This window comes from Leuresthes tenuis, unplaced genomic scaffold, assembly GCF_036924035.1.
Source record: "Leuresthes tenuis unplaced genomic scaffold, fLeuTen1.0.hap1 SCAF_24, whole genome shotgun sequence".
NCBI lineage: Eukaryota > Metazoa > Chordata > Actinopteri > Atheriniformes > Atherinopsidae > Leuresthes > Leuresthes tenuis.
In genome coordinates, this window is record NW_027325378.1 from 7880278 (window position 1) to 7907831 (window position 27554).

A 27554-nucleotide genomic window follows, 5' to 3' on the forward strand; every position below is an offset into this window, starting at 1 on the left:
TTGAGAAACTCTGGATTAAAGGATGGTATCATCTGGTCATTCACTGCGTCATTCTCCAAGAAGAGTTGACTTTAGGTGGTGGTGTGGTGGTTAGCACCATCACCTCACAGCAAGAGGGTTCCAGGTTCAACTGCCGGCTGGGGCCTTTCTGTGTGGAGTTTGCAAGTTCTCCCCGTGTATGTGTGGGTACTCCAGCTTCCTCCCACTGTCCAAAAACATGCATGTTAGGTTGATTGGTGTCTCTAAAAAACTGTCCTTAGGTGTCTGGTTGTTTGTCTCTGTGTGGCCATGTGACTGGTGACCTGTCCAGGATGTACCCTGCCTCTCACCTGATGACTGCTGGGATAGACTCCAGCTCCCCCAACAGATTAAGTGGATGGAGTTGACTTTATTCTGGTTTGTTTGTCATGTCTTTTTCTCTCTGGCAGGCACAAATTGTTATAACGATTGTGAAATCTAATATTAAGGCACAGGCCACAGGCACTGTTGTTACGTTTCAGCCTTTGGCTTCATATCATGACATCAATAGTTTTCCCTCTCCAGAGGGTAAGCTTTTCAGAGTGTAATCCATTGTGCCGGTCAGAGCATGCTGGTCTCGGTCTGCAGGATGGACTGTGCTCGGATGTTCCTGGGAAACTGCGTGGAGTTCTCGGTGCCATTTTGGTTCACTGACATGGCGTGGAGCCTGTAGTCCTGTCCCACACAATTCTTCAGAGATAAACTCCTCCACGTCCTCCTCAACTCACTCTGAACCTTTTTGAACAGAAAGTCAAGTTTAGCAGAATTATTTAATGAATTCAGAGTATGTTGCAGATTTTCTCCAGAAACTTCAAACACAGGCTCACCTCGCTGTTGAGGAAACAGTAGAGGACAGCCACAATTAGACCCTAAAAGAGAAAAGCATTCATTTCCATTCAAACAGTGGTGTCACTAGCTTTTCAGATCAAATATAAAAACATAGTTGATGTCAGACCTCCAGTCCTAAAAAATGGTGACACTTTGTAATATGTTGTGTTGTTATTCATCTGTGGGCATTTTTACCTAACTTTAAGAGCAGGGGCCTGTACTACGATTAGCAGCTTATGGAGGTAACTTCAGCTTTAACAGGTTAGATTGCCAGATAAGAGATCAACACACAAAAAACACCAACATCCAACCAATCACTTTACGTAGAGAAGGAAAAAATAAAAGAGACGTTGTTGTGTTAACAATGAGACGCTCTCATATAAGAGTCAAAGACTCTAGATTTGTTGTTTGACTTTGATTCAGAAGAATCTTTATTAGAGAGGTTTCAGCCACAGGAAATGTTTCTGTAAAACAAAGACTGATTCCTCTGAAGCTCGACTTTTAAAGATTTGGAACTAAAGTTAATCAAAATCATCCCTGATATATAAAAGATATCCTTGTCTTTTCTGGTACGTCACACGAGTGTGCAGCTCATCAGATTAGCTAAAATGCAGAAGTTGATGTCTGTTTGTTCATATTCTTACCCACATACATCTTATCAAGTCTTTTAAACCTCGATTCAATTCATGAGACAACTAAAAACCCGTTCAGCATTTCAGACCCTGGATGACAGAAAATTAACTTATCTTATCTTATCTGTTCTTTATTTGGTGTAAATATCATTTAGAACTACCAGTGTTAAATCTGACAGAATCACACAGTTTATGAATACATCTGTATCACATTCATTTAATGAAATACCAAAATGGCAAAACAATGAGATCTACTCCTGCTGTAACGACGTGGCAGTGGGACTGATCAGCGTCATCTCTTCTTCCTACTTTGGCTGCAGCAACTTCTGCTTTTCAGTCTGATAGAATTAAAGATTGTGATTGGTTAACTGATGCCAACTCCACCTGTTTTAAATAAACAAGTGCATATTCAGAATCAGAAATCCTGGATAGATAACCAACATCACTGCCTCGGATATACTGAACCTGCTTCATAGTAAAGGTCCCTGATACGGACCAAATGATTCTTTTACGTAAAACCTTAGAACAGAAAGAGGATGCATGTTATTTTTTCTTCAGAGAGTGCATAAACACTTGAAATCATCCTCATGTCCAAAATACTGTAAATTCCCTGAACATTATCCTCCTCCTGAAATGTGTTTTTTCCATGTCCACAATCAATTTTCCTCTCATTTTATTTGGGAATGATGTGTTTGAATAATGTACTCTGATGTTGCTGAACCTGTCAGGTTATACCTGGAAAGATCCGAGGCCGAGATCAAAGAAGATCTTTATTTGCTTCCAGGTTTTATTATCCGGCTCCATCAGGTAGAAAAACACGATGTAGTTCACCCCAAACAAAGGAATCAGCAGGAGAGTGGACTTTGCCAGCCGCCTGGTAATTACACACACAACAAAAATTTTGGATGTCATCCCACATTCTTCTCTCAGACCCTGAGAAATCGTTTCAGTGTATAAAACATAGAATAAGTTCATTTAGAATATGTTCAACATACGATTTAGTGTGCTTATATCAGGTTGTGCTGAGGACATCAGCTGTCAGCCCTTTGAAACGTGTCATAATGAAATAAAAAAACAGCTCAGGGGTAAAATATGATTCCTCGGTGTACCTGTATTGTGACTGATCATTTCCTCCAACATCAGTACATCTCAGCTTCTGTACCAGGATGCGAAGTATGCTGATGAATAGAATGAAATTGATCTTGTAGAGAAACACAGCAGGAAAAACACTCATTAATGAAAGAATTATATAATCAAAATCTATTGTCAATATTTGTCTTAGTGCCTCCTTTATAAAAAAAACAATAAATCAGCTTTCATGTTCAGAAGCTAGATCTCAAAAAATGTTCAGTGATTTTTGCATATCAATGTAAACATTGTTGTGCATTTAAATAGTGCAGAGCGACCAAAAGTCCAAAAGGGGAGCAACCAAAGTCAAAACCTTCTCAAGCAAACATGCAAACAAGCAGTAAACATATACTAACATATGAGAAATATGCTGCTAAAACAGGGAAGTAAAGTTCAGGATGTCTTCTTTTATCTAACTGACCATCTGCTGGCCAACATGTTGAACCTTATCAAGCACTTCACTCTGTTCTCAATGACTCCACAGACAGTGTGGAAACTGCTGAAATCCTTCATTGAGGGTGTAAGAAAACTACACTGTAGATAACACTGAGTAAATATCCTGAGTCAACCCTCATATATCACCAGAAAAACAGGAAACAGATACAATGATTTATTGAAATGTGCAAACATTAATGTAAATACAGTATTTAAGGCAAACACAGATTCTGTGTACTATTCTAAGGAGTTTTAAAGTGAATATTTGGTCTGAGCACCTTTATTCAACACAGCCTGAACCCTCTTAGAGAAGCTTTCTGTCCTTTCTTTAAGTAGTCTTCAGGAATAGTTCTCCAGGCTTCTTGAAGGACATCCCAAAGCTCTTCTTTGGATGTTGGCTGCCTTTTGTTCCGTTCTCTGTCAGATGATCCCACACTGCTTCAATAATGTTGAGGTCCGGCTCTGGGGAGGATTCATCCCTCCATAAGACCTCCTGCCACTGATTTTCCAGATGCATCTCTCAGGTCCTGTGTCAGGTCTCTGATGGATGTTTTCCTCTTTCTTAAGGACATCACTTTCAGATACTGTTCATCTGCTGTAGATACTTTTTTAGGCCTGACACGTCTTCTTTTGTCCTCCACTTGTCCAGTTTCCTCAAATGTTTTAAGGACACACTGCACACCATGCTGAGATATGCCAAGTTTTCAGCTAATAGCTCTTTGGGAATCACCTTGTTGCTGCAAAAATACTATTTTCTGTCTGTCAAACTGTGTTATCTTTGGTGTTTTTCATAGATGAAACTAAAGAAATGGGAACAAATGATGTGTCTTTGTGACAGGCTGCTAGTAACAAAGTGCCTAAAGATACAATTTAAAACTGGTTCTTTGCTAAGTTGTCTGTTATGTGTCGACACAACACTGGTTCATCCCTTGAGTTAGGAGCCTTTTTTCTGCTTGAATGATTCATAGGTCAGAGTTAAGTGGCTTAATAAAGAAAAAAAGGTGCAAGGACTGGACTGAAAATGAGTGAAAAAGCAGCCAATGTCCAAAGAAAAACTCTGAAAGACCTTCAGAAAGCCTGGAGAACTATTGCTGAAGACCACTTTAAAAGATTCCAGGAAAGTCTGGCTGCTCGGAAGGAAAATATAAAGAAATGAGGAGAAGATCAGGACTTTTGCTCTGTATTGTACCTTGTTACGAATAAAAAGCAGAAATACTACTACCAGGTAAATATCCAAAATAACAAGCACTTAGGATGTATTTCAAAAGTGAAATTGCATGACAAAACTTACAGCTTAATAGAAGTTGAGTTCAAATCTAAGCATAACATGTTCTCCTTTAAAACTAAATGAATAACTTTTTAGGATTGTTGTCTGATTTGCTCCAGAGCAAAGATTAATTTAATGAATCTAATGTAAATGTCTAATCATGAAAACACGGCCATGCAGGCATTTTAATCTACGATACTGCGTCTTATTATCTATTAAGTTTATTGTAGATTGTGAGAAAAATCAAACTACCTCTCAACTACCTGAAAGATCTGAATAAAATGAGACAATGGAAGTGACCTATGGACAAAACTCACAATGACAGACGTCATGATGGGCCAGTTGATGAGTCTGTCAGGGATGGGGTTGTCATTAATCTCCCAACAGCTGAAATAGAAACAATTAATAAGAAAAGAAAGAGGACAGAAAATGTTTCATTTTCATATATTTTACATTTATTCTACATATGTTACACGACAAGCTGCCAAAAATGACAAATTAACAAGGCTCCAAATACAGGAGGTTAGATAAATATGATTCATTCTGGTACAACAAACATTTCTACATTAGTATGACGTCAAGATTTAAGACAGAAAAATAACCTTTAAAATAGATGGACGATAAGCCTGTTTAAGGAAAGATTCTCGTATTTGTTCGTGTTGGATATGATTTGCCATTCTCAGGTTGGGTAGTCTAAAATGGAATAAAAAACTAAATTGTAGCCTTTATTTATCAGACATGAGTACAAAGAAATTATTTTCAGTGTCTTCATTGATTGACGTGATTGTATTTAGAAAATAGAGATAAATTTGAGAGAATTTGATGCAGCAACATACTCGGTGTGTTATATCATTATCAGTTTGAGTGACACTTTTTAATGGTTTTGGAAACTGAGGATACTCATTGTTGCAGTTTTTCAGAGGAATCTGTGTTCATTCTTGCTAAATCCAAGATTTCAGCTGCTCAACAGTCCGTGGTTGTTGTTGTCTGATTTCCTCTTCAGGTTACATGTCTGGATGCAGCCGTGGACTGTGTTGAGTAAAAATAGTTTTCCAAGCTCCTCCTGAGCCCATGTGGCTGTATTGATCACGGTGGCATGATGGTTTCTCATGCAGTGCTGCCTGAGGACTCCAAGGTCACCCAACAGTGGGTTCTGTCCTTGGCTTTTCCACACTGACATTTCCCCAGACTCTATGAATCTTCTCACAATATTCTGCTCTTTAGATGCTGAAAGACCAGAGATCTTACATTTACAATATTTTTTCAACCTATTGGTGATTCTCTGATAGAGTTTGGCACAAAGTGGAGAGCCCCGATCCATCTGTGTTTGGAAACCACTGAGCCTTTGCTGGATGCTCCTTTTATACCCAATCCTGACACCCTCACCTGTCCCCAATCAATTCCAAATTTTCAGGTTACAAGATTTCCAAAGGTTAGAGGGATTTTTATGCAGTCTTTGCATCTTAGGATGCTGGGCACAAGAAGAAACAATATCAACAATCACCGGTAAAATAGTGATGCTTTGCAGTGTGGACTCACCTTATGTCCTCCAGATTTATCCTACTTATGATCCACGCCACCATGAAAACAAAAGGGATGCCTGAGAGTCAGAGAGAGGAGTCTGTTTAGATACTCCATCTACCAGAAACAGAACATCCTCACATGGTGCCACGCAGGAAATATGACGTCAACACTCACACGTACATTAAACAGCTGGGGCTAAGTGGTGATGCATTAAGGGGGGAGGGAGTGTTGGTAAAGTGGTGATAAATAGTGGAAGAAGGTGTCACGAGGCAGAAGCTGAGACTGAATGGAAAAAAAAACTAACACAGAGGCCGGGATAGTGTTTACAGCCCGACCTTTACCTAAATACACCAATCCACTGCGTGCTCGTCTCTCCGACTGTGGGACATTTTCTGTAGCAGCTCATGAAGCGTCGTGAAAAAAAAACAAAGAATCAGGTATCTAATGTATGGAAAGGCCTAGTTATGTTCAGTAAATGTTAAACCTTTATGTTAATTAATCACCTAAATCGTTTAAGAAAAAAGAAAAGCTGAATCTCTGGGTGAATAAAATGATACTTTGATACGAATACTCGAATGAAAGGATGGGAAGAGAGCACAGGCTTGAAGGAATGTAAAAAATAATTCAATAAAACTCCTCATTTTAGTAGAAATGATATAAAGAGCCCTGTCCTTGATATTTGAGCTGTGAAATATATTGTAGTAATTTAGTAAGACATTGAGTATAAGCCTCAACATTTAACCCCCCCTGCTTGTTACAGTAGGTCCCTCCTGTGCTGTCCAAACTGATTTGTCATGTCCTGAGTTGTGGCTTTCAGTCGGGCCCAGTCTGCAGCTTCTCTAGCTTAAAACTTTAGAGGCAAAAACTGGTGTTCCTTGAATGGTCTGTTGAGCAGAGCAGCAATTTTGAAGCCATTTGGCACCAGTGTGTTATGGCTTTGAGTCTGGTCTGGCAGTTTGTAAACCAATGGCTAATTTCACTGTGACTTAGTCCGTGTTCTATGTCGAGAACCTCAAAACAAAAATCCATGAACCTCTGCAGAGCTAGTTCATCCTGGATGCTCAATAAGACTGAGGTCTAAGACTGAATCAAGGTCTTTAGCTAATTCTGCAGCGGTTTATGAGTGTGGGAAAGATGCAATGTCCTCTTGGGGGATGGTGCTACCATTAAAGAGTCTTTACAACCTCACCTAGTGGAGGTTTTAATGTTGTGGCGGAACATTGTACTTTTCTGTTGTCTTATCAAAATCTCTCATATCTAATATCTTAGTCTGATATTCTGGTAAATGTGCATACTTGTGCTCTTCATGAAATTACCAAAGGAACTCTCATATTTGTTTTACACTATATAGATAATATTTAGCAAGTCTCAGAGTTTGCCTTGGACAAAGCCAAGGGTGGCTGTTTCCTTTTGCTTCCAGGCTTCATGGTAAGCTAAGTTTACCCGGCTTAAGGCTAAAGGCTCTTACACGACAAGCCAACAACGAGCACTGTCAGTTTCTGGCTATCGGAAGTGTCGGTGAGAACAATCGCTCTTCAACACACCGCAGAGGCAAACTCCAACTGGCCAATAAATTACAAACTAAAAAAACAAGCTAGAAAGACGCTCCCGATGTTCCCGATGGCTGCTTGTCGGCTCGGTGTATAAGAGCTGCCTTTACCATGAGGTTAAAAAAAAACTTTTTGAGTTTTCATGAGTTTTCACAAAAAAGTGTGAATCCTATAACGTCTTCTTGTCTGATGGTTTTAAAGGCAGCCACAATACAAGTTAGTTTCTTCTGTTTATAACATATTGCATGTGTGATCAATATTGTTTTAAAAGTATGATGTGTCCACATGATCGTTTATGGTAAGGTTTCATGCTTAAAACAAGACAAAAGAAAACCAAACAACTCCAATACCTCCTCCTCTTTTGGTCACAAAGCCACAGAATCATTGTGCTAACATCAGCGTCATCAATCTTTTTCTTTGAAGAACTTTATTTATTCAAACAATTTTAATATTTCTTCTGTTTTTGTCCTGTTAAAAGACAACTTCCAAACATATCATCGTGTCTCTAACTAGTCTGAAACTCGACCCTTGGGCATTAAAATCAATAAAGTAACTTGTTCATAATCCTAATTTTCAGATGGAAGGGTTAGGGTTGAAACAAGGCCGTGGTTCTACCTACCCCAGCCGATGAACATGAAGATGGAGAGACGAGTGGAGTAGGTGTGGACGACGATCAACAGCATGTGCAGGTAGAGGCCCTCCACCAGCAGCCAGAAGAAGTTGGCCATGACGAAGTAGTTAAAGAGCACCAGGCTGCCCTTACAGCCCACCTACAACAACAACATACTTTACAGCAAACAGTTTGCACAGTCTAGCTGTAAAGACACCTGGTCTTAAGATTAATCAAGATGTTATGGATTCTGTCCAGAAGGAGCAAATCCCCATTTTACAAAAATCATTGCGTTGCTCCTCATCGCTTTTGTGCACACGTCAATAAAACTAGAGTTTAGTTAAATTTTAAGTCATCAAACACAGGCCAGCATGTAAACATCCTGATTCTGTAGTCACGTCTAATAAAAATACATCTGTTTGAGAAGGATTTCCGCTTTAGTACTCATCAACACTTCTAGACTTGACTTTTCCCAGAACAACATCAGGCAAAAGTCACAAGACCTTTCAGGCTGGCTTTGAATGAGTAGAAGGTGCACCAGAAGCCTAATGGTAAGAGCAGACACCATATAACATCCATGATTTGACTCGTGCCTGGCTGCACATTTGTTACATGCCATAACACTCATAAACACAGTGGCCATTGTTTTGAGATAAATAACATGTGGCTCAGTCTGTAGAGAAACAAGGACTCATACAGAACAGCTCTGATAGAGACACATCACAAGCTACCAACAGTTTTCCAACTAAATCTCATTTTGAGGTGAGTAATTTTGACTACTTGAGGACCTACAGCAGATAACTTTCCATCACGTTAAGACTGCAAACCCAAACGTACATCCAAAATGACAAGGAACTATCTTTAGTCGCACACAAAAAAAAGGCCTACAAGTGAAGCGACTGACCATAAAATCTGACCTACTGCTAATTATACTTAGGAGAACCAGTGCTACTTTTAAGCAAATATTGCTCAAACAAAATACTGATTTGTTTTGTTTTTTCTTTGATTTTCTGTAGTTTACATAAAGTCAGCTAATTATTAGTCAAGCTGTTACTAGCTACATAGCTTAATACTCATTATATCACAGTGGTGATGCAATGAATTTGCTTAAATATGACCAAGGAGGTCATTAGATTTACACAAAAGGCTGAAAGTTAAACAAATAACACTTAAAATTATACTTGCTAATCTATGCACTGAAAGAAATGCTATAATATGACATTAACGGGGTTATCGAGGAACTCACTGCTCTAACTAATGTTGCTGTTGGTCATTTAGCTGATTTAGCTGGCTTTTTATGTGAAAAAACACACTGAAACAAAGCTGAGCCACACTATTTTACATGTGTGAATAACCAAAGAGGAACAGCGGCGGGTCAACGAAGATATCGTTTTTACGCTGATAAGGTACTACTGAAATGGGGAAATGAACTGCTCGCTTCAGGTCTTTCCATATATATATATTATTAAGGTAATTTCAAAACAGTAACTTAATCATTCATTCTTTGGTAGAACCACGTGTGCTGAGCCTTACTGTCTTGCTGCTTGACCAACCTCCTCTTCACATTCAATTATACACCAAAAAGTAATATTTAAAGCCTCTTTTTTTATTTTTAAACATGGTTACACCCACTAAAACAAAGCCAGTGAATCTGTTCCCACTGAAAAGTGACAGTTCACTGATTTACCTCCTCCCACAGAGCAAGATGGCATTACACTCTACCTGCAGGCTGCATTGGACTAAAGACTCTGGCACTAAAAAGCCAGATGTCGACAGGTGTTTAAAAAAGCTTTATGAGTTTTTGTACTTGTGCCTCATCTGCCCATAAAGCATTTATCAAACAGTCCTTTGGTTTGATAATATGATCTATAGAAACTGCAGAATCAGGCAGGAATGTTTTTTTTGGGGGGATAACACATGAACATTATTGTTGCTCAGGGTTCACTTATGAATGTTAACATTAGCCAATATCAGAAAGGCCTCTGGTTGCCTGGTTACCCTGAGTTCCTTTGATGCCTTCCACATATTCCACATCTATCTGTTGGAGTCATTTTTGTTGGTCAACTACTTCTGCAGGAGGTAAAAATTATCCTGAATGGTCTCCTATATTTGCATATAATCTGTCTGATTGTGAAATAAGGTCCAAACTCTTTAGAGATGATTAGAAATGAGCATTACAAACCCTCCTCTAAGGTCTTCATGAATCTTGTTTTTTTTCTGCTGCCATACACCTTCACAAAGATGTGTTGACATGGTTCACATACTTTCCCCCCACACAGGTATGTGATATTGAACCATCTTTCCATGTAAAAGCATGACCAGGTTTAATATCATTTTACATTCATTTGATACCATTTAAGAACTTTGTGAAACAAACACGTGGGCGCTCACCAGTGAAGGTTGTGTACTGCAGTCGATGATTTTATCCTCTGAGAACAGCAGGGTGTCTTTGATCAGCACGGCCACGGCTCTCAGCATGAATGACACAAACAAGTTGAGATGGATGTAATTCCTCATGCAGTGGAGCCTCCTACAAACACAAGAATGTCGAGAAGTGTGTTTATAGAAAGTCTCAGGGCGTGAATCCAGAGATGGATGCTGAACAGCTGGAGTTCATCCAGACTGAGCTGCACTTTTTTACAACAAACTCTTATCAACACAAGTGCTCTGTGTGTTAAAAGACATGTATGTGAGGGTGTATTTAATGGGCTTCTATTATATCAACTGAGTTCATTTGTCCAAATTATCTTGACTTTTACGGGTTATTCTGAGTTTAAGGCATGTGCACACATAATTCCAGCAAAGTTCATCATAAATGCTTCTTTACTCAGAAACATTAATGATGGGTAAATACTCCTGCAACATGATACATAGCAAATTATTAATTAGAATTAGGACCTTTAAAGTATTTTGATTTCTTCTGTGCCAGAAATTGTTCAAACAATGATTTACCAAAATGTAAAGAAAACTTGATGCAATAATTTGATAATAAGCCTGACATTCAATTAAATTTTACCTGAAAACAAATCAAATGTTGAAACTGATTCACTGTTTAATTTTGAAAGAAATGCTCATTTTGAAGTTGATGTAAGCAACATTTAACAAAAGGGGAGTTTTCAGGAAAGCTTTTGTTTATTTCAGCAGCACAAACCACTTCCTGGTTTATCACAGCTACATAGCTCTGTGGCAAAAAGAGTCTAGATGATAAATTGATGTACCTGTACTCCAAAAAAAGATCTGTGATTTTTGGCAAAATAAATCAAATACATTTTTTTTTTTTAAAAAGCCCCAGTGACACAGCTCCTAGCTAAGTAGCAGGAGGCTCACACTATCCCTAAGAGTTCCTTCCAGCTGATTGTCTTTCAAAGTTTTTCTTTTGATATTGGCTGCTTTTTCACTCATTTTTCAGTCCAGTCCTTGTACCTGACAATTTTCAGAGGAATCTGTTTGTTTATCAAGACACTTAACTCTGACCTATGAATCATTCAAGCAGAAAAAAGGCTCCTAACTCAAGTGATGAACCAGTGTTATCGACATATAACAGACAACTTAGCAAAGAATCAGTTTTAAATTGTATCTTTAGGCACTTTGTTACTAACAGCCTGTCACAAAGACACATCATTTGTTCCCATTTCTTTAGTTTCATCTATGAAAAACACCAAAGATAACACAGTTTGACAGACAGAAAATAGTATTTTTGCAGCAACAAGGTGATTCCCAAAGAGCTATTAGCTGAAAACTTGGTATATCTCAGCATGGTGTGCAGTGAGTCAACATTTGAGGAAACTGGATAAGTGGAGGACAAAAGAAGAAGTGTCAGGCCTAAAAAACTATCTACAGCAGATGAACAGTATCTGAAAGTGATGTCCTTAAGAAAGAGGAAAAAATCCAGCAAAGACCTGACACAGGACCTGAGAGATGCATCTGAACCTTCAGCTGATCCATCTACTGTTGGCCCAAGCGTCATCAGAAATGGTCTCCATGGAAGGGTGGCTGTCAAGAAGCCATTCTTAAGGAAGGGAAACAGGGAGAAAAGGCTGAGCTATGCCAAATGACACAATAAGTGGACTGAAAATCAGTGGCAACAGGTCTTATGGAGGGATGAATGGTCCCCAGAGCCTGGACCTCAACATTATTGAAGCAGTGTGGGATCATCTGACAGAGAACGGAACAAAAGGCAGCCAACATCCAAAGAAGAGCTTTGGGATGTCCTTCAAGAAGCCTGGAGAACTATTCCTGAAGACTACTTAAAAAAATGACAGAAAACTTGTCTAAGAGGGTTCAGGCTATGGTGGAGAATAAAGGAGCTCAGACCAAATATTCACTTTAATGCTCTTAAGAACTGTATAAACTCTGTTTTTACCTTAGTTACTATATTTATATTTGCACATATTTAAACAAATAGTTTAACTTATTTCCTGTTTTCCTGGAAATATGTACAGAAATCAGAGATGGAAGAGTCTTGTGAGAAGCTGAAATCCAATATAATGCAAGACTGGAAACATTTTGCTTGCTCTCAAGTGCTGTTAAAAGAAACTGCTGTGAAAACCAGCAATAAACATGCCCCTGTTTCATTTCTTTTTGAGACATCACATCGAATTAAATCAAGCACTTATTTTCTATAAGAATAACAAACAGTCTCAGTTTTAACCTCTGACATGTTGTCTTTGTGCTATTTTCAGTTGAATAAATGTTTCAGCAATTTTCAAATAATCTGTTCCTGGTTTTGTTTACATTTTTCACAGTGACCCAATTTTGGATTTTTGGAAATTAAGCCAAACGCTTGTTCTATTTCATCAACAAAAGGAGATGTATCCTAAGTTTAGTCTTTTGCGGTTGTGTGTGAGGCTGCGTTTACCTGAACAAACACATGATGACGGTGCTGGTGAACAGTGCGATGAGCGACAAGCTGTGACCCAGAGTGGACAGAATCTTCACCACTTTGTAGAAGACCAGCTGGACACAAACACAGAGAAATGACTCATGGAGCACTGAACCAGGAACAATGAGACCATGAGTCAAATCTGAAAATCCCATAATGTAAAGCACAGTTGGGCCGCTTTCCACAAAGCATATTATGTTTCATAACTGCAGGTGAAAATGGATTATAAGATCCACACTTTGGTCACCGCCTCCGTTCAAACATTGGCCCAGTTAGATCACTTTTGGCTGACAGTTATTGATCCTGATGTTTATGAGCGCAGATCTGTGAGAATGCAGAAACATAAAAGAGGATATCTAATCAAATATCTGCCACGTTGTAATTGAACCTGTTCCTGAAAGGCAGACCATTTCTTTCAATTTGTCAAAAGAATATGAAGAAAGCTTTTGAATGAATAAAAAGGTGAAAGAAGGAAACGGACATGTTTCCATCATCTTTAGAAAGTTACTGTGAACTGGAAACAAAACCTTAAGGGTTAGGGCACAAACAAAAAGGTCTGCCAAATATGAGAGAATCGGCTGTCTTCTCCTCGCAGCTTTCAAGCTGCTCATTTCATCGGTTCCTTATGAAAAGCTCCTCCCAAGCAGTCAGACTTGGGGTTTGGTCAAATAGTCTAATAAAAATGATCTCCTAATATCTTTTCATTTCCTCTTGTCAATTACCTCGTTGGAAAACATCGCATGGGTAAGGATGGGTGGTAGGAGAAATTCTTATGGACTTAACTTAAAGTTAACTGCTCTACAATGAGAATCCACCCACACTGACACTAAATCTGTGATGTCGGTCTGTAGCTCTGAAATTATACCTGTTCAACAAATCTGTGGGAAAAAGTGCTTCATAACACACTGTTACACAAAGACTATATCATATAATATTACTTTATAATAGTGATGGAGGCACCTGCAGCAGCCACACAGCTATAAACTCCATGCAGCAACACTTTCACACAAAATGTCACCAGAACTGCCCTGTTCTTTTAAAACATTATTTAATATGGTCCTTAAATGCACTACTTGGTTTTGGTCTTTTAACAGGCAGTACAATACTGACATTTGTTGTATTTTCTGAAAATTAAACCAAAATGTTAAGACTGTCTTAGTTATTATTGCAAAAGTATTTCTCATCCTGCTACTCGATTATTCAAATACCTACAGGTTACCTAAATAATCATTGGCTGCAGCCTCTTATTATGGCTGCTTCTGGGTTATTTCACTCAGGAAGGCTCCTCAGCTAAATAAGCTAATTGACTGGATCACTGGTTGCTGAAAATAGTCCACCACGTAGAACATACCTCACCTTGCTGAGAATAAGGTGGCTCTCTTTAGTTATATATAAAAAATCCTCAGCCATAGCATTGACAGCAGATTAAAACTGTTGTTTGTTTGATCAATATAGAGAAGAATAACATCCACCCCAAATGACTCCAGTAAACACACCTCTGAATGTTCTTGGAAGTGTTATAATTAGTTTACTTTGATAAACTGGCCAAAAAAATGTGACACAGACTTCATGGTGCAGTTGGCAAAATACCAGCTTGTTAATTAGTAGATCTTGCATTCAGCAGTGTGATACAATTTCTCCTGGAAAAGTCCCTCTTCTTTCTCCTCTTTCTTTCTCCATCTCTCACCTTCTCTGCCAGATTTGACCAAACAAAACTGAGTCTAACCAGGTAACAGCATCAGTTCTCACAAGATGGCGAACTCTTCCCTGCATGCAACACGGTGATGTGATAATTCAGCTCCCAAGAGTATCATCTTGGAAGGATTTTCTGACTTTAATAAAGTAATTTGACTAAGATATCAGACTAACATGTTTACATGTGTTTTAAAAGTCCAGTTTCAGTCAACTAACACAATAATTTTGATTGCTTCTGAGGTCCTGTAAATGTGCGGAGTGAAAAGACAGAACACTCAGGAAAACTTTTCCCACACCACCCTACAGTGATGATGTACATAAGCGGGAAACATGGCGGTAAGATTAACAACACTTGATGCCTTCTGCTTCTTTTTCCAGAGTGGAGAGACTCTTTCACAATCAGAAGGGGGTCAGGATCAGAACGAGGATCTGGTCCATCTCAAAGCTGCGCTAACTCTCCTCAAACTCTTCAGGCTGACACGGCAGCAGATCTGGAGCTGTGGAGCCGTGTCCATGCTGCCCGTTAACTGTGTGAGTGTGCCTGGTGTTCATCGCTCTCATCGTGTGTAAACAGCATTCCCCATGTCTGACACGCCACCTGGCAACTGACTGGAAATACATTCTCAATATATAGCGTGCAATCACAGAAACATTATGCAAACATACAGGCAAAAACACACACATGAACTAGCACACAAACAACACAAAGACTGTAAAGACGAAACAACCGGACAAAATATCAACATTTTTACAACATGTACTCATTCAGTTTCTTGTTCTCACAAAGATGGATTACCAGGAGGCGCGTGATCAACATCTCCATATGCAGCTGCTGTACTCAAGTATCATTTAGAGACACTTGTCTTTTTACTTAAATATTGCCATTTTTGGAGACTCACTACTTCTGTCTGATCTCCATTCTTCTCTCTGCTCATCTTTTTCTTTTTTTCAGTTTCTCCTTATTTGTTCTCAGTGCAAAACTGTTTCACTTTGTCTTTTAAACCATATTTTGTTTTTGCCACACTTTAACACCCAGTTTTCTCTCTCCTTTCATCCTTTCTTATTGTGCTTTCCCTTAAATCTGTCCTTATCTTTCCCTCTAAGTTTCTCACTAACTCTAAAAAAGCCATTTATAACATCCAACCGCTCTATTTATTACCAGCAGGGGTGCTAACACTGGAGTCAGATGCCTCCGTTTATCTTTATGTACTTCCTACACCGTTGTATGATGCTACATCCATTCATCCATCCACTTTCTAGTCCAGGGAGGGAGCTTGGAGCCCATTCCAGCTGCCATTGGGCAAGAAACATCCTGAGCGGGTCGCCAGTCCATCACAGGGCCACACGGTGACAAACAACCATGCACGCTGACACCTAGGGACAGTTTAGAATCACTATCAAACCGAACATGCATATTTTTGGACGATGAGAGGAAGCCAGAGTACCTGGAGACAACCCAAAAAGAATCCAACTAAATACAGGAAGAACCCAGCCAGAATTCGCCCCAAAAACCTTACAGTAAGGCGACGGTGCTAATCACCACACCATCGTGCAGCCCTATGAAGCAACATTTAACGCAACTGGCCTGACCCAAAGTTTTCAAAAATGAAACAAAAACAATTAAACATGTACAGACATGAAAACAAATCATTCTAAGTTTGTCATATCTAGAAAATATGAACAAATCCAGAATTTGCTGCCAGTAGCAGACTCAAAACAACTCATCTGACCACAGAAGATGTGTCTTTCCGTTCATATCAGATGAGCTCACGTCCAGAGAAATGAGATGATATGTACGGCTTCCTCCTTGTGTAATACAGTTTCAGGTTACATTTGTGGATGCAGCCAGGGTTTTGCAAGCTAATCCTGAGCCCATGTGGCTGTATTGATCACAGTGGTTCAACGGTTTCTCATGCAGTGCTGCCTGAGGGCTCCAAAGTCATCCAACAGTGGTTTTGTCCTTGGCCTTTCCACACTGAGATTTTTCTCTCGGAATCTTTTCACAATATTCTGCTCTGTAGGTGCTGAAAGATCAAAGTTCTTTACAATCTCACATTTGAAAATATGATTTTAGAGTTTGGAATAAAGTGGTGAGCCACAACCCGAACCTTTGCTGGATGCTCCTTTTATAACCAATCCTGACACCCTCACCTGTCACCGATTAATCTGCTGATTGGAGAATCTTCCAGAACGCTGTTACTTGTGTTTATTCTATCAAATTTGCTTTCCTTTCCTCTCTGCCAACTTGCCCCGAGTGTGCTGTTGCATCAACTTCTAGATTTGTTTATATTTTCTGAATACAATAAAGTTTACCAGAGAACACACATAAAAACATTCCTTTGCACTTGTGTCTGTTAAAGCCGAAGAGCTCGAATAAGGACAACTGGACTTCTTTTTGGAGAATCAAGACTTCTGGACCATGACCTGGATGACAGAAAATGCAGCAACACGTGTCTGTTAAAGAGTTAAATAAATTTGTTCCTGCATCTTAGAGAGCTTCCCAACTTTTCTATAAATGTGGATTGTACACTGTAGTATCAGAGAATATTTCCTCATTTCTAACTTTTTCATCAATATTAATATTTTCAGTTGGAAATGTTGAACGCATGCTCACACTGACCCGACTTAAGAACTCACAGTAATTTAAAGGCTGAGTATAACTAACTGTGCTTTCATTATAGGGAAAACTAAGCATTTAAGCGTCAGTATGGTAAAATATTGTAATTCTCAGGAGGAAGTTTGGACTGCTGTAACCTGATGTGACCTTCTGTAACCAGTAAAAGTTTGGTTAACTCTTCACACTCTACATCCTTTTAACTGTGTACTTGTTGTTTGAGTTGATTTGTTCACATTTTAATTCAAATTCTGCTGAATTCTACCTTGTTAACGAGGTGAGAATCAGCTGTAGGTGAAATGTTTTGGACACCACAGATTAAATGTTTGGACTTGTTTTTAAGGAGCAGAATGATCATTATTCTGACCAGACATCTTTGTGATGGTACAGCGTGATGGAAACAAAGAAAAGTATCTAAAATATTTCACTATAACTGCTAAAACTTTAAACCCAGCAGAGATTTTTTATTGGCTATGAAGGCTAAATGGTTCTCAGATATAAATCCAGCCGGGTATTTTTCCACTGTGGCAGGGCTTACCCTGCAGTATCACTACAGTATTCCCTCCAGCAGTCTCTGCCCATTATAAATATTCCCACATATACAGACATAAACAGCCTGGCATCAGTGTCTCATTCCTCAGTTTGACTCTCAGGCCTTCTGGCTGGGAACTGATGACCTGCCGGTTCTGCTCTGATGCAGTCACACTGCCTTCTATGTTCAAATGCACATCCATCCATAAACTGTGGCTCACACGGCCACAGTGCAAGTCAAAACCTACAGAACTCTTTATTCTCCACTCTTCTGGGTTTTAAATGACATCTCTAGTCGTTAGAGATGGGAATCAAAAATTCGTAGTTAGATTCTGTGGAATCGTTAATCCGCCTGCCTAACGATCCCGTTTATAGGTTCTGCTAACGTCTGACGCATTTGCACGATGACGTAATGTGCACGCTTCGTATTTTGGCTCAGAATGTTTCCAACATGGCGTCGAGGCAGAAGCACTCCAAAGTTTGGTTATATTTTACCAAAAGGACAATACTAGGGCCAGTTGCAACACGTGCAGAGCTTTGATCACATCGAAGGGGGGAAATAGCTCCAACATGAAGCATTTGACCACACAGCATGCTATCACTTTGCATGAATGTAAAGTCTTTGACACGCTGTCCAGGTAACGTAAAACTTTCAGGTCCTGTTGATTGTAATAATGTTAGCGACATACTGTATGAATAATTTCCATCTGATATTAACATTTAGTTGATGAGGACTGCAAGAGTGAGGCAGGCTCAGAGGCAGGCTCCCACATACCTGCAGCTACCCCTTTCATCAAGGCAGGGAAAAGTTGAGTGCAAAATGTTGGCGCATACTTGAAATTCAAGTGTTACTGCAACCAAAGCCGTTTGTACTATACTTGTACTATATAGAACTGGATGAGAATCAACAAGAGAACCGAATCGATAAGCGATATCGATGGAACCGGACTTGCTAAATTCTTAACAATTCCCATCCCCACTAGTCGTAGCAAAGACCCGAGTTATCTAAGCTAAAACGAACATGTTTATTTTCTTTCAGGTTCTGTAAACCTTCTCTATTAATCTTGCACATTATATGAAAAGGTACTGTGGCAATGACCTTCATTCAAGTTACTGACTGGAAGGTGATGTGCAAGGTGTGCTGGGAACGATCCAGGCATGTACCGGGCCTTGCTGTTGAAGTTGGACATTACTTGCTGTTATTGTGAATGGTGACAGACACGTGTTACAGACAACGTTAAATAAGAACTGAAGTTCAAAACTATGAAGAGATCAAATTTGCACGAATTTGCACAATAATTTAGATAAAATGTTAAATCTCATCTCTCCTCCATAGAAGTAGCTGCAACTTAACAAAAATAATTCTTCCTCGGCTATGATATTAGGGATTTTTCTATCATGTAGATTCAGCCTTCTCAAGAAATAAAATGAAAGATAAATTATGTAAAAAAAAAATAAAAAAATGCTTCCATGTCTCAGTTTTACCAGCGAGACATTCCATCTCTAAACTCTGCTCTGCTTTAAGATCAGTGGAAGATAGGACTAACGAGATAACAAATCATCCAATATTTCAAACAATCTATCAAAGATAAGAAAACAATCCATGAAGTCATGACAAATTGTGCAGGAGAACTTTTGTTTAACTTCTGTAATTAATAATCTCATGATGCTTATTAATCGAGCGACCCTTTAGACGGGTCTGATGGCAGGGACGGAAACCTATTCAAAGTAAAACTGCTGCTCACAGTTTGATGCATCAGTATAAATATCCGTCCATCTATTTTCTATACCTGCTTAATCCAATTCAGGTCATTGGGCGAGAGGCAGAGTACACCCTGGATGGGTGTTTGTGATAGTATGATAGTTTTATTATTAAATGCACGCAGAGGAAGGTAAAGAGTCAAGTTTTTGACTCTTTAGTTCTTTTCCTTGAGGTCATTTGATGATTTCAACAACAGCATGAGCAAAAACATTACAAAACTGATCTCCTAAAGCAGCATGCGCAATGGTTTTGCTTTATTAAAGGTTATGTGAACCGTCAGATGCCGTTAAGAAGTTAAATGTAGGAGGAATGTGCAGATATTAGATCACAGGGAATTTTACAACGTCCAGACGACAGGATCAGAGCATGTTAGGTGCCAGTGAAGTGAGGCAAGACAAACCTATGACAAGCCACAAGGTGTTGAAAGATATGCCGGTACAAGTCTGATCCACAGTACACCAACAGCCAAGATTTAAAGGGTCCACTGACTTAGAGCCTGACACCACAAAGCACCTCCTAAGGGCTTGTAGAGGCCTCACAAAGACTGCATAGCTTTCACACTGCAAGAGGGAGCACCCAAAATCTGAAAAGAAAGATCCAAGTGAGATCGAAGTACTGATTATGGAAATACATTTTTTTTGGTTGTTTTTGCTACTAGCAACTATCTTAGATAAACAAAAAGTGGATTAAAAGAAAAAGAGTGATTGTGCTGAGAGCTGATTAAACGAACAAAAATTTAAAAAAAAATAAATCAATCCCAAAGGGAAATTCTAATCATTTAGATTATTTTAAATGATTTTTTATCATGAACTGTTGTTTCATATGGTTAGTGACCTCCAGAGGTACAGAAGTGATGAAAAATACCAAATAAATTAGCAACTAACAGAAGAACTACAGTGATTCTTACATAAATTTAGACTTTTCTTATAAAGCCAAGATATTTCATGCTTTTTATTTCATGCTTCATTGAATTTGTTAGTATTCATCCACTGTTTTTGCATTTCAGGCATTGAACACGATCCCAAAAAAAGAGTTAGAACGGGCCATAAAGGGCTAGTAATGTAGTAAAAACCTGCTAATGTCAACAGGTGATTGTAAACATGAAGCAGCTGTACCAACCAAGTTTTTGGAACATGTTGCAGGTCTAAACATCCAAAAAAGGACGTATATTAACAAATGAAATTAAGTTTTTGCGACAAACCATGAAATATTTTCCCTCGTAATGTCTGTGATGAGATAAAAGTCAAAGTAAACGTAAAAATATCAGCCTGATGTCTAATTCCTGAGTCGCAGGAATGCTAGAAGAAAATGTGTGAAAACACACCAGTGAGTCACACAGTCGCTCTGGTAATTTATTCCTTCAGTGAAGTTCATTTTGACTCCTCACACACCTCCTGTGGCTAGAAATACTGACTAAAGCACCAAAAGAGGATTAATCTGCAGCTGAAAATTGCATGCTTGTGTGTTGATGTGGATGATTTGTGATAGACAGCTCCTCCTAATTTACAGAATAAAACCCCTGACTTTGAAGCACAACATAAAGAAGATTAGGAGGAAGTGTTTTTTATGGTTTTAGAGGCTGTGTGGACACAATAATGGTTCAGGATATTCTCTGGATGTTACTGGCTTGTGTAAAGCTTATATTAAAAAAAAGTCCTGGAGTGCAATAATAAATAACTGAGAGGGTTAGAGAATAAACTCTGTGGCATCACACAGGATATGCCTCAGGGGTTAAAATGTACAGATAATAGCAAACACACATACTGCAGACTAAGAGCAGAGCACACACAAATGCAGTCGCTGCAGAGAAAACTTCGACAGTTTAATCTTTGTTCTTCAATCTGCAACACTCATGAGGGCAAATATTCAGCTGTGTCACTCAGCTTCATAATCCTCTACAGAATCAGACATTGGTGGGGGAATTCAAGCTTTACCTTCATCTTGTGAAAAAGCAGATATGGAAACAGACGAAAGCAGATTAGAGCACCAAGTGTGCCTCGACCGATAACTGAACCCCTTAACTCAGCTGGAGGAGCTGGAAATTTAAGCCAGTGTCTCGCCTCGAGAGCAAACAACACCAAACCACCTGCCTAATATTATTCAAGTCCCACCCATGCTGCTAAAAGAGCCCTGACCTGTCGAGGACTCCACAAGACCTCTGGAGAGGTCCTGAGGTACAGTGTCAGGCACACATAAGCAGCAGATCCTTTAAGTCCTGTAAAGTTGGCCCTTCTTGCACTGGACTTGTTTTTCCACAGATGCCCTAAAAGATTGAAATCTGAGGATTTGGAGTCTAACTCAACACCTTTAATTCGTTTGTCATGCTCTTCAAACTGCTCTTGAACAATATTCAGGGTGTGGATAGAAGCATTATTCTGCTAGAAGAGACCAGTGCCCTCAGGAAGTACCCATGCTAATAAAGAGGAGTAGTCTGACAACTTAGGTTGATGTCCAAATATGTTAAATAACAACCATATGGAACCAGGACTTAAGGTTTTCCAGCAGAACATTTTCCTGAGCCTCACAGTGTGTTCTTCCCACAGAGCTTCCTCTTATAACTACAGACAGATCTGGTTGTCCAACATGATTACATTTTTTTGCCAGTTACACTCAGAACAAATATGAAACTATCTAAAATGTCTAAAAAAATACCATAGTCACTCAATAAAGACCAGTATATCATGACAGCCCGAATTCATCCTTCCATTTTCAATACCCGCTTAATCCAAGTTAGAGTGGGGCTGGAGCCTATCCCAGCTGCCATTAGAGGAGAGGCGGGATACACCCTGGACAGGTCGCCAGACCATCACAGCACCACACAGACACAAAGGAGACAAACAACCATCCATGCTCACACTCACTCCTGGGGTCAATTTTAGAGTCACTAACTAACCTAACATTCATGTTTTTAGACTGGGGGAAGCCGGAGTACCCAGAGAAAACATGCAAACTCCACACAGACAGGCCTCAGCCAGGGTTCAGACTCTAAATCATATTTAGAGTCAACATATTAACTTAGTGCTACTAACCTAAAGGAAGCCCAGACCAAACTGGAGTTTCCCTCACTGCACAGCGAAGGTGTTACATATAAACATCTCTGAAACTGGACTGTAGTTTGAGAACGAGGTCTGTGATTGGTTTGCTACCTGCTGCAAAGAACAAAGCTTTTAAAAATGGGTCAAACCACAAATCTCACATCTAGATCTGCTCAACAGAATGAATACGAAGTCTGTGCAATCTTTGCAAGAAAGCCCTCCATTCAAGCTGCATTTATATAACCTGGTTTCATGGATAAAATTGCAAAAGTTAGAAAAATTTAAATCTTTGTATCTGAGTTTCTTTTTTTCCTTTTCACGCCACACGACATGACTTTGAAAGTAAAGTCTTTATCTTGCGTCTCCTTAATTTGTTCTGTCCGTTGCAGAGGGAGTGGAGCTTGGCACCTCATCCATCTGTTAAACATGTGACCTTGTGGCTGAAAGCAACCGAGATTAACAATTTTACTTATACTAACTGGTGCATTCTGGGACTTTGGCATTTATGAGGGATGTGCTGCAACCATCTGTGATAAGAGAGATTCTTTCGACTCCATGCAGTCGTATCAGACTCCATGCGGTCGTATCAGACTCCATGCGGTCGTTTGAGATTGCTCAGTAGATATGAGATGGATATGAAACTAAACAGACACACACACTGCTCTGAACAGATCGTGAGACTTTCAGAGCACAAAATGAATCATGTTCAGGTCTGCAGGGACAACAAAACCCGTGTACTTTTTTTATTTAGTACAGAAATGAATTGGGGTTTATAACATGCCATTCTCTGAGCTCCTGGGTGCACACATATTTTTAGAAATGTAATTCTCCTGAACATTTTTTGAATGATTCCACCAGCTGAGATGTATTTTTGTTCAAATAAATCTAACTTTTACGAGTGAATGATGTAGCAGCATTTTCTAAAGTCCCCGAAAAAATTACTTTGAAAAAGCTTAAAGCGTCTCCCAACAGTCTACAGCCAGATGCACACAAAGAAAATGCTGAAAGATAAGAACTGAATCAAATGTTTTTCGACCTACAGCTGTGCAACCTCTGCAGTCCGTGTCCAGAGACTCACAGCAAACACAACTTCAAACGGACACACTGACCTGGATTCAGAAGTGGAGCTCACCTCTTTTGGGTGATCTGTGATGTTTGATGAGCAGGCGACTCTGATGTCGGGGTAGACGGACGACCAGCCTTTTTCTGTGCAATTTCTGCTGAGGTTACCTGAGACAGACACAGATGGTTTACCGTCGTTAGACCCCTGAAAACTGAGAATGTTACGGTCACATCAAACATGACCAAATAAGGAGGGGTCACAGAGCCCCACTCATCCACACCACCGAGTCTGTCCGGCAAAAAGAAAACGCACATGTACTGAATGTTTATATCACACTTTGGGGGGGAATTTGTGAAAATTCACCCCCTTCCAGCATTTAGAATGTGAACTTTGATTGATTTTTAAGCTTTCTAGTTAGGCAAACACAATATCTTTGAGTTTTTAGCTGACTGATTTAGCCAAGGTTCAGAAACCTTCTCTACCCCCTTACTGCACTTTATCTTTCTGTACTTCCCTCTCTGTCTGCACTCTGTCTCTACACTGTCACCCTGTCACCTCTGACAGCGTCTGACTAGTGTTTTTCTTCTATGCAGTTTCATTTAATTTATCTGCTAAATTCATAAATATAAACAACAAAGTAACATATATCAGTAGAATTTATAGTTCTACTTTGGCAGTTCTCAGGCTGTGGAAACTTTGGACTCACATTTTCATACCACTTTTACACCATAAGTTATACTGCACATACTAAAGTTTTATATTACTGGGTAAACATTGTGTATATTTTCAGATGCAGTTGATATTGTGTATTATCACATGATCTCCAGAGGGTGTTGCTGCCAAGTGGAGGCAGAGTCAACAAAGCATCCGCAATGTGTGCAGAAGTCTTGAGCTATCCATGCTAACTCTGACCTATGAATCATTCCAGCAGAAAAAAGGCTCCTAACTCAAGGGATGAACCAGTGATGTGTCGACACATAACAGACAACTTAGCAAAGAAGCAGTTTTAAATTGTATCTTTAGGCCCTTTGTTACCAGCAGCCAGTCACAAAGACACATCATTTGTTCCCATTTCTTTAGTTGCATCTATGAAAAACAGCAAAGATAACAAAGTTCGACAGACAGAAAATAGTATTTTTGCAGCAACAAGGTGATTCCCAAAGAGCTATTAGCTGAAAACTTGGCATATCTCAGCATGGTGTGCAGTGTGTCCTTAAAACATTTGAGGAAACTGAACAAGTGGAGGACAAAAGAAGAAGTGTCAGACCTAAAAAACTATCTACAGCAGACGAACAGTATCTGAAAGTGATGTCCTTAAGAAAGAGGAAAAAAATGCAGCAAAGACCTGACACAGGACCTGAGAGATGCATCTGAACCTTCAGCTGATCCATCTACTGTTGGCCCAAGCCTCATCAGAAATGGTCTCCATAGAAGGGTGGCTGTCAAGAAGCCATTCTTAAGGAAGGGAAACAGGGAGAAAAGGCTGAGCTATGCGGCAGCAGGTCTTATGGAGGGATGAATCCTCCCCAGAGCCCGGACCTCAACATTATTGAAGCAGTGTGGGATCAGAGAACGGAACAAAAGGCAGCCAACAACCAAAGAAGAGCTTTAAGATGTCCTTCAAGAAGCCTGCAGTAGCAGTGGTTGCATCAGCTCTCGGACAGATGTAAACACAGAGGGAGAGCCCGAGTCCCTCGACAGATAGAATGACCGTAGGCCGATGAACTGCGGGTCATCTTTTAAATATTTAAAATATTTAAATATTCAGAGATATAACTCAGCATCTGATAAGTCTCTGTGGAAAAACACAGCACTGCATCAGACAAATTAGTCTGCACACAAAAATATTTAATACTTTAAAACGCTGCAGACCAACATGTAAACACTGAAAAAACATTTTTCCCCCCTAATCTAAGAAAACTATCTGGTTTAAGGACATTCCCGTCTCCAATGACCAGAAACCGACTTACAGTTTTTGTACATATCAAACAAAACAACGTGAGAGTTAATGAACTTCCCAGGCTTGCAGCGTCCAGTTTTCAACCAGCAGTCAGGCAGAACAGCTGCCTCCAAACACACACCGGTGATCCAGTTGAGACACCACATCGAGCAAGTCAATCAGCTACAGGACAAAGAACATCCAGGAACAAGGAGAAAGCTGCTGGGAACTGTAAATAAACCGTAGTTAAAGAAGAAAATGTGGGCAAAATCTACCTCACTTTTTAATCCACTACATTTCCACAGATAGCCCACATTTTCTCTCCTCCTCAAGATGTAACCTTTGGTTTAACCTATCTTTTTTACTGAGTTAATTTTCGTGTTTAAAAAGTAAACAGCTGATTTGTGCTTATAATCAATCTGGACACCACCGGCTATCACATGATAACGACTAAGCTTTTATTAGCTTTTTGAAACGCATCTGCTTTCAAACATTGACCCACTCAAGGAATAGGAAGTTCAGGCCCAAATCTATTACTTGTTTGACAGGAAGCAGGGGAATTTTTGGTTCCCGTCACCTCAGGCTTGGCCAGATTGCACTTTCACAGCTCTCAGGAGAGACTGTGTTGTAAATCTGATGCTATGACCAACAGCAGAGTCATAAAACTCTCTCTGTGGTCACAGTTTCAGTCAGGACCTCTGATGCTGAGCAGCTCTTATCCTGCTGCTGGTTTCATCAGTTCAACAGCTGGCCTGATGTTTTCTGTCTGTACTGAAGGGGCAAGAGGGGAATGAACCAGCTGTTGGCAGATAGTGCTGAAGGAATTAAAACCAGTTACAACTGATACAAACCAAATCTGTAAAAGAATGAGAAACTAAATGAGCACCATAGTGAGTAAGTTAAAACTTTACTGTGCAAAGAAACTTGACTCTCAACATGTAACCTCTGTGAAGGCACCATTAATTAATGCTGAAATATTTAAAAACAGGTTACGTAGCTGCCATCCTGACGAGGTCTTGTTTCAGTGAAGGTTTTGCTCTTTTCAGAAGCACAAACCACATTTGACACATATTATAACAGCAAGGCTCCAAAGATGAAGAGTCAAAACAAAAAACTGCAGTCAAAACACGTCACACGCTGAAAACATCTGGAGCTTTCTGGAATAAAAAAGTGATTCAAAAACGGCCCAGATGCGTTGAGCAGCCGAAATAAAAAAGAAAGACTACATCAGTTGGTCTCAGTTCCCAAACACATACCATTTTTACACTGAAAGCAGGTGTTTAAAAGGGGTTTTAAGTGCCGGTACAAGCGGTAAAAGAAGCAGATTTAAAACATAGCCAGTAGTAATGTGTTTACTCTCAGTGCCCTGGGTTTACATGTACTCCCAGAACAACCTGCCATGGGACAAGCCTGTAAGCTACGACAACATGAAGGGATGGCATTAAGACGTCTCTGTTAACCTGCCGCTGTTCCACCTTCTGTGTCACACATACCAAACAGAGGAGGATTAGCCCTGCATCACTGTGTCCTTAGACGCATCAAGTCCTACTCATGTCTTCAGCTGACAACAGCAATGTTGGTTAGAGTGGCGTGTTCCGCGATTCTGGCGTGATTCAAGGCGGGATCTCTATATTTCTTTTTTTTTTTTTTTTTTTTTTTTTTTCTTTTTCCCTTGTCCTGTTCAGCATTATGGCAGCAGAATTGTAGTCTGAATACCTTTGATGCCAAACAGATTTGCTTTGCCAAGGGAAGTTTTATAAATGTAAAGCTCCCCTTGATGCCCATTTATTTATTTCTGTTTACAATATATGACATGTAATAGAACTGAACCGGACCGGGGGACAAGGAAAGAAGAAGAGGAAAGAAGAGGAAACAGAACAAAAATAGAAACAAAAACCAGACAACCAGCTGCTACACCTGTAAAAAACAAAACAGACAACAATCCATGGCCTCTGAGGGGAATCCAGCCTTAGCGCCACCAGGAGCACCTGAAAGCAGACAAGCAGAGAAAAAACAAACACACAAACAAACAAAAACAAGC

At 39.6% G+C, this 27554-nt stretch overlaps 1 protein-coding gene across 1 annotated transcript in view; it reads right to left on the reverse strand.

Annotated features, from left to right (window-relative positions):
• Window positions 1-441: 441 nt before the first annotated feature.
• LOC140284858 (vasoactive intestinal polypeptide receptor 2-like) overlaps window positions 442-27554 on the reverse strand; it is a 42266-nt gene continuing 15153 nt past the window's right edge. The window contains exons 4-13 of the mRNA XM_072378862.1: window positions 23644-23741; window positions 12851-12948; window positions 10384-10522; window positions 8002-8152; window positions 5848-5908; window positions 4626-4695; window positions 2588-2679; window positions 2214-2352; window positions 846-887; window positions 442-753 (exon numbers count right to left, since the gene is read on the reverse strand). Coding sequence (XP_072234963.1) covers window positions 580-753; window positions 846-887; window positions 2214-2352; window positions 2588-2679; window positions 4626-4695; window positions 5848-5908; window positions 8002-8152; window positions 10384-10522; window positions 12851-12948; window positions 23644-23741 — 1064 coding nt within the window. The 3' untranslated portion in view covers window positions 442-579. The remainder of the gene's footprint in view (window positions 754-845; window positions 888-2213; window positions 2353-2587; window positions 2680-4625; window positions 4696-5847; window positions 5909-8001; window positions 8153-10383; window positions 10523-12850; window positions 12949-23643; window positions 23742-27554) is intronic.